This window comes from Erigeron canadensis, chromosome 8 (genome assembly GCF_010389155.1).
Source record: "Erigeron canadensis isolate Cc75 chromosome 8, C_canadensis_v1, whole genome shotgun sequence".
Taxonomy (NCBI): Eukaryota; Viridiplantae; Streptophyta; class Magnoliopsida; order Asterales; family Asteraceae; genus Erigeron; species Erigeron canadensis.
Genome location: NC_057768.1, coordinates 25,356,335 through 25,364,273, shown reverse-complemented (window position 1 = coordinate 25,364,273; position 7,939 = coordinate 25,356,335). Strand labels below are relative to the sequence as shown.

The window sequence follows — 7,939 nt, the reverse complement described above, 5'->3', positions numbered from 1 at the left end:
AAAAGGCTATAACAAACGGAAATGGATACATTTCTATACAAATGATGAAAACCCTACTGTGAAGTAATACAAGTCTTCTGATATGACTACCTCACATAAAAGGATATGATATAAGAAATAGAACAAAGTTTTAGGTATATACACATGACATATACAATTTTCTGTACAACATCCCATATAGATACAAGCTTTGGTTCGGGTTGCAATGAAAGCCTCATACATTCGAATGCCTACGTGGTAGATACAATCTTTGGTTCAGGTTCAGGTTCGAGTTGAGGTGGAGCTAGAGAGGGAGATTCTTCCTCTGTAGGAGGACTACCCGGTTTCACAATCTCCAGATCTTTAAGACTTTCGTTGCTACCTTTTTTGGATTTTGGCGTATCTCCTCCTTTTGGCAGCATTTGATCTTCGCATAATTCAAACTGATTATATGCTTCTGGCAGATTCTCAACCATTGCTTGTAGCTTTCCATTACGTTCATTATCACGGTCCATTTCAATTGCAACCTATATGCATACAGAATGCCGTTTAAAAAAATAATACTTATTAGCATACAGAATACAACATATCAATAAAGAAGACAAATGCACCACAAGGGAGCAGGAAAAATATAGTTACATCATGTCAACTTACTAGTATTGGCTCTGTTTTTAAAAAGGGGTAGAAATCTATTCTTGCTGAAAACGTTAAAAAGGGCCGTGCAGATGATCAACGGGATGGTGGAGGTTGATGCGCTGCTTGACTTTTTCATCCCAACAGTATTTTCCAGCTACTACTTGTGTCAATCTTAGAGAAAATATTGTGGCATTGCGTGCAAGAGGCCAATAACTTCCATCCGTTTGGTACTTTACGTAATAGACATTCATAATCCACAATCAAAATAATACATTATTAGAAGTATGTACTTGAAATGATCATACAATAAAGAGATAATAATCACAAAATTAATGAATAACCTGATTTTGGTATACAAGAAAAGCGAAGCAGAAGTAGATGAGTAAGAAGGGCAACATCAACGGTGCCAAAATGCAGAAAGTGAAGCCAAGCAGACCAAATAGAAGGACTCTTGTAACTTCTGTGTGGAATGAAAAAGTGACTGCGAACGAAATCCTCGTCCTTCATTAGAACACACTATGACCTTGTTTTCACACCAACAAAGTACCATTGGATTTTGATTTGATTTGAGGGGGTAAAATGGGTATAAAAGAAGAAAGGGAAATGGGAAATTTATTTATAAATGGGGAAGAAAGAGGGTGGGGGCTGGTGATAAAACTGTCATTTACGCATGCACTTGGGTGGTGTTGAAAATTGAAGAGTTATTTCACGACTTAAACAAGACGGGTCGAGCCGAAAGGTTTAGTTCATACGAGATATGTGTGGATAAGTCCTTATTCCTCAATCCTATCTAAAAGTTGTTAGTAGGAGTTAACTGGCTTTTAGGTTATAGATATAGAGTCAAACTCTAATAGTAGTTAGAGATTATCTTTAGATATGAAGAGCCTATATATTCTGGATAACATTTTTGTAAATTTACCCTTGGAGAAAAAGGGGCTTATAATCAAGTAATCAACCAAACAAAAACTGAAAAACCAAAAACCATGGAAATACATGCTTCTCCTCCTGCTGCCGCCAATGCTACGATTTCTATTGAAATTCAAGAAACAACTCCTCCTGCTCCTCCTGCTCATCCAAAGTAACTTCCGATTATTTAATTACTCTTTTTTTTTTTTACCCCTCTTTTCAGTTTATTCATTTACTTATTTAATTCTGAATTTACTGTTCTCAAAGCAAGAGAACTAAAATTGACATACTGATTAATATTATCTTTCATTGTGCATTTCTTTCTTTCAGGTTAAAAAGCCACTTCGTATTTATGTCTTTTTTGGCCCACTTCTTTATGCTTTTCTCGTTAATATTTTCAGTCATGTTTCGAGACAAAAGGCAAATTACTTTCAAATCTCGTGATGGATATTTCATTATCTTCACCATTGTCTCATTTTCCATCTCAATACTCTCATCCTTTATTTTAATCTTCACAAGCCACTTCTTGCAAAATTTGATGAAGGATATACATTACACCATCATTAAAAACATAAGTTATTTCTCGGCTAACATTGCGATGTTCTGCCTCATTGTGCCCGCATTTATCCCCGTAGACCTCAACCCATGGATCGCGTATCCTATCATATGTATTCTCTTTGCTACCACCCTTTTCGTCTCCTTCCACAAGCTTAGATCGTTTGCTGATCAACCACATGATGACCATTCCCCGGTCCCCTTTTGGCCCTTGGCATGTCTTTTTCTTGTTTGCCCTCCGCTCATAACAATTTTAGCAACGCTCTCTGATGACGTTCACTGGGTCAAAAATATGGTCTTGTGTCTTAACTTGACGATCATAGTTTCATCCGTCTTGATTATTGCGTATATGACCCTATTTTATGGAAGAAAACAAATTAGAATTGAACCTCATTGTCCGGAGATCCAATAACACAAAAACAAGACCATGAATCATTCTCCGCGACTAGCTAACTATTAGCTAATTATTGATTCACTTTATATGTCTGATACACCTTTTATTCGGTGCATCAGACATATAAATACTGGATTTTGTTCTATAAGTACGAGTAGATTTGGTTTACTAATATTTAGCTGATACTAGATTTTGTTTTTGGATCCATAACGTTTTTCTTGAATATTTAGTTCAAGTAATGTAATTCAATGCAATGCTTTTTTAGTTTATTTTATTTTATTTATATCGTTTTTGTATGTGTATATATATATATATCTCAGGTACACCAATGTACCTCATTTTTTTTCTTCTTTTCATCTGATCACTTGATGTTATGATTCTGTTGGTATGTACGTCTAGAATTAAAATGGCAGCAAAAAACACACAATGAACTATTTATATAGATCACCTCTACGTTGCAGTGTCATGAAGGAACAAGTGACTGGCAAAGGTCGTTGCATTTGTTTAAACAAATGTGACGACAAGTTAAACCAGATGATTATAACCATAGGGATGGATTTGAAGATGCTGTTGAAAAGTAAATAAATATAATAAAAGATTGTTTTATTTTGTTTTTGTTTCTTAGATAAAACAGATATAACTACAATTTAAAAGGGCTATAACAAATGGAAATGGATATGATTCTATACAGATGATGAAAACCATAGTACCATACTGTAAAGTCTTACAAGTCTTCTGATATGGTATAAGAAATAGACCAAAGTTTTAGGTATATACACATGACATATACAATCTTCTGTACAACATCCCATAGATAGATACAAGCTTTGGTTCGGGTTGCAATGAAAGCCTCTTATACATTCGAATGCCTACGTGATAGATACAATCTTTGGTTCAGGTTCAGATTCGAGTTGAGGTGCAGCTGGAGAGGGAGGTTCTTCCTCTGTAGGAGGACTACCCGGTTTCACAATCTCCAAATCTTTAAGACTTTCGTTGCTACTTTTTTTCGATTTTGGCGTATCTCCTCCTTTTGGCTGCATCTGATCTTCGCATAATTCAAACTGATTATACGCTTCAGGCAGATTCTCAACCATCTCTTGTAGCTTTCCATTACGTTCATCATCACGATCCATTTCAATAGCAACCTATAAACACACATCAATAAAGAAGGCAAATGCACAACATAGGAGCAAGAAATAATAGTTACATCATTATAACTTACTTGTATTGCTCTGTTTTTAAAAAGGGGTAGAAATCTATTCTTGCAAAAAACGTTAAAAAGGGCGGTGCAGATGATCAACGGGATGGTGGAGGTTGATGCGCTGCTTGACTTTTTCATTCCAAACAGTATTCCAGCTACTACTTGTGTCAATATTAGAGAAAATATTGTGGCATTGTGTGCAAGAGGCCAATAACTTCCATCCGTTTGGTACTTTACGTAATAAACATTCATAATCTACAATCAAAATAATACATTATTAGGTTGTATGTACTTGAAATGATCATACAATAAAGAGATGATAATCACAATTATATTGAGTAACCTGATTTCGGTATACAAGAAAAGCAAAACAGAAGTAGATGAGTAAGAAAGGCAATATCAACGGTGCCAAAATGCAGAAAGTGAAGCCAAGCAAACCAAATAGAAGGACCCTTGTAACTTCTGTGTGGAATGAAAAAGTGACTGGGCGAACGAAATCCTCTTCCTTCATTAGAACACATTTAAACAGCCAATTTCCAATTAGCGGAACTGGCTGCAACAGTTCACATCCTAGCCCTGACCAACCCGATGTCATTACATATGTCATGAAAAAGGATGCCTAAAACAAATATTACAGAAAACTTTTATTAGCAATAAAACCACAAATAATCACAGGTAATAAGAAAAATTGACTGGATGATATATATTTGTAAATTACCTGTCTGGGTATCAATTCCGCAAGAAGGGTAGCCAAGTCTTTAGGGCTAGTAACTGTAAGTTTACCCATTCGCTCAATCCAAGAACCCGAGAGAATATTTGAGAAATAAACATTCCAAAACATAAAGATCAAAACTTTGACACATGCACTTCTCTTCCTAGTACTTCTAGACACGGCTCCCTCAAGTGTAGAAAATAGCATCATAAGGGGTGGGACTATTGTAAGAAAAACGGTAAGTACCAAACTTGGTAGATACCCAGTAATAAGGTTAATATAACTTCTGTCTGACACGCGTTTTAGGAATGGAAATGCATTTTGCAAATGCTGGATTTTGGTAAGGCCTTGAACAAATGTTGTAGGCAAGAGAAACAAGATGCTGAAAACAATGGATGCTATAAATACTGATATTTTACGGATCCAGAGTAAATTATAAGGTACGCAAAGGTTTTGCCAGTAGACATCTTTTGGTTCAGGAGCCAATTCTGTGACCCATAGCATTGGGTCTGCTGACTGGATAGTGTGTGCCACCACCAAAGCATCGTATCGACTCCTGAAAAACACCAATGCTGCTTCACTCTCCTGCATGTATTCAACTGATAATTCAAAAAAATTTCAAACATTCACATGAATATAGTGGGTGTTGGGCATTAGGTTTTGAACAAAAACAGTTTGTGCGAGTAGTGTTTGGATATGCTTACAATAAATTATCGAGTGTTCAGAAAATTTTAATTAAATAAGAATTTCATATGTAAATCATCTTAAACTGATACTGCGAAACAAACTAGTTAAGCCATTTGAATTGTCTGACCCACGATAAACAGAATCAGTTTTGCCCCAAACGCCATATGCTGGTTATCTGTGACTTCAAAGTTTATCATAGAGTATATAATTACTATTAGAACACAATATTGACACTGCCATAACTCATATAAATTGTTATGATAGAAAATTTTCACCTTTTCTCTCAGTTCATCATCAACATTACGACTCGTTGACTCACTCCCTGATTCAGGCCCAGCCCCTTTTATAGAGTTGGAGTTTGCTCCACAAAGCCCACACCGCCCAACATTTGGTTCGCAGCAATGTTTACCAGGGACAGTTGTCATCACTTTATACATTTTCTCTGCATCCTCCTGAAAATGAAAAGAAATTACAAAAGTTACAATTTGTACACAAAAAACTCAGCCATTAGAGAATGCATATTAAAGAAAGATCTCTTAGTATATATTAGTATTGGTATCGTTCTGCATATGCTTACCATAAGTTGTTGAACTGCACCAAATCGATAGACTATTTGATGTGAAATGTAACTTGACGTGTAATAATTGCTAAAGAATTTCCCCACAGACTCGCTGTATGAGTCTACCGAAGACCATGGGACCCCGCGCACAAGCACTGTGAAGTGACTTGGTTTTGTTGGAAACCTATTTACTTGGTCCATTCTCATCTTTGCTATATTTTTGTATTCCTATATGAAAAGTCACAAAACTTTCATGTTACCAAACTACTTATATTCTAAAACAAAGGAAAGTAAAACCATTATAATGTTATCTTTATCCTTACAAAGTATAGAAGAGTGCAAGCACAAGCCGATATAACATATAGCGTAAAGCAATGTGCCCACAACCTGGTTACAGAAATGGAAAGTGTAAGTTAGAATGAGTAAATGACTTAACATTACAGGTAAGCGACTGAGGTTTTCCCTATTCAGGTTACCAAGTGAAGTCAGAGTCTTTTTGACTCGGGTACATTAACAGGGCGTTTGGGGTTGCATAAATAGAAGTTCATTAGAACAGAAACTTATACCATCTAGAACCTTCTCCGACGTTGCCAATAGTCAATAAATCCATGGCTGTTGAATCTTCATCACCCATCCGCATCCCTTCCCCGAAATAGTTCAATGGAAGCACAAGAAAGATACAAAGAATAGTAGCGATCGCAAAAATACGAATACTACACATTCCATTACAAAATCATCAATAAAACCAACAACTACAAACAAACAAACAAAAAGTACATAAACATTTATATAATCTAAAAACAAGAAAAATACCTAAAAATAACAATTCTGAGAAACACAACGGCATCAATACCACCATGAGCGAATATATCTTCTTCTGTTGCTTCCCAAGCTTTTAAAATCCAACTAGCGGAAGGAACAAATTTTTGAAAACATATATCTTCACTACGCGTCCGACCTTGAGAAATTCGTTGTCCAAAATAAACTCTTACATTCAATGGTTGTTTTCGTAATATTGAATATAGCGAAAACAACCCCACGGATATGCCTATGTTCATACCAGCCGATGTTAATAAAGCTGGTATGTCCATCTTATAATTTCACCAATCAATTCTCTTCGAAAACCTTTTATAATTCTACTAAAACCCTATATATACAATCACAATCCAAACGCCTGCATGTCATATCAACATTACAAAATATAAAAACACAACACCAAATTCAAAAATATATGTATGAATGAAATTATTCATATATGTAGCAAACATATATACCTATATATTAGAAGTTATCGGATACTTGTCACGATTACTTTTTCTGTTGGTGTTACTTAATCTCGATCGAAAGAATTAAAAAACTAACAAATGTGTATTATTAATTAAACTTTAAGAAAATTAACACGAAAAATATGTAACAATTTGTTCTTGGGCATGGAGGAGAGAAATTGTGTGTTTTGAAACGGTTAGAATGGAGGGATTAAGAACAAAGGTTTATTTTTTCGATCTTTTTTCCTTTTTTTATTTATTTATTTTTTTATTTTATTGTTGTTTATATTGATTCAAAATGTGAAATGCCCCCGCCACATAAATTGTTGGAGCATAATATTATGATTATCAAAGCACAAATACAAAATATTGTGTGTTCCAGAAAACCGTATTTTTTGAATGTTATTTGGTGGCAATTCATAGTTGGACACGTGCACTGGTGGTATTACTATTAACGGACATGTTGCACTTTACGTAATTTTCATTAATGGCCTTCATGTTTTGCATAAATGTGTGACAGAGTCGAGAAAAGCTTAAGGAGACTTGTTTTCGAGTCTTATCCTGGTTCCGGTGAGTTTTTCCTTCCGGTGATAAAAGTTGTTTTAAATTGGAGAACAATTCTACTCTGCGGCTCTCTAGGGACCCGATCAAGAAAACATACTAGTACTCGCAAATAATTCAGACTTTTCAAGAAAAAAGAATCACAATATAAATATATTCATCCTTCTTAGATAACATAAACAAAACAAAAAATTCACCCATTATATCGTTTTATGTTTCATCAAGCTATGTTTTTATTTACATGTTTTTAGCATATATTAGCATAGTGTTGTAAATGGGCTTCTCATAAAACTTTTCGGGTTTTCTATTGTTATGTAAATGAACTAAGAACACATGGGCATGGAATTACAAACTTTTTCGATCACTAATTTGTATCCTTGTTAGTTCTACACTATTACCAATTGCAAAATTTTCTTTGTCATATACTATGGGATTCATCAAATTAGAAAAGAAAATGAACTGTCATAGTGACGATAAAAGTCGA

General features: G+C 34.9%; 1 protein-coding gene across 1 annotated transcript; it reads right to left on the bottom strand.

Moving 5' to 3' along the window:
• Positions 1-3,244: 3,244 nt before the first annotated feature.
• LOC122580334 (CSC1-like protein RXW8) lies at positions 3,245-6,763 on the bottom strand. Its single transcript, XM_043752605.1, has 9 exons — positions 6,443-6,763; positions 6,196-6,342; positions 5,953-6,016; positions 5,648-5,857; positions 5,346-5,522; positions 4,390-4,968; positions 4,015-4,290; positions 3,693-3,926; positions 3,245-3,615 (listed from the first exon to the last, which is right to left on the bottom strand). Exons 1-9 carry the CDS (start codon positions 6,718-6,720, stop codon positions 3,340-3,342), a joined length of 2,241 nt encoding a protein of 746 aa, XP_043608540.1. The 5' UTR covers positions 6,721-6,763; the 3' UTR covers positions 3,245-3,339.
• Between the last annotated feature and the right edge of the window lie 1,176 nt (positions 6,764-7,939).

Coding starts and splice junctions, on each gene's coding strand:
- LOC122580334 (XM_043752605.1), bottom strand. CDS start 6,720: ATGGACATACCAGCTTTATTAACATCGGCTGGTATGAACATAGGCATA. Junction 5,858..5,952: donor CTTGCACTCTTCTATACTTT/GTAAGGATAAAG, acceptor CTTTTCATATAG/GAATACAAAAATATAGCAAA. Junction 3,616..3,692: donor TTAAAAACAGAGCAATACAA/GTAAGTTATAAT, acceptor GTGTGTTTATAG/GTTGCTATTGAAATGGATCG.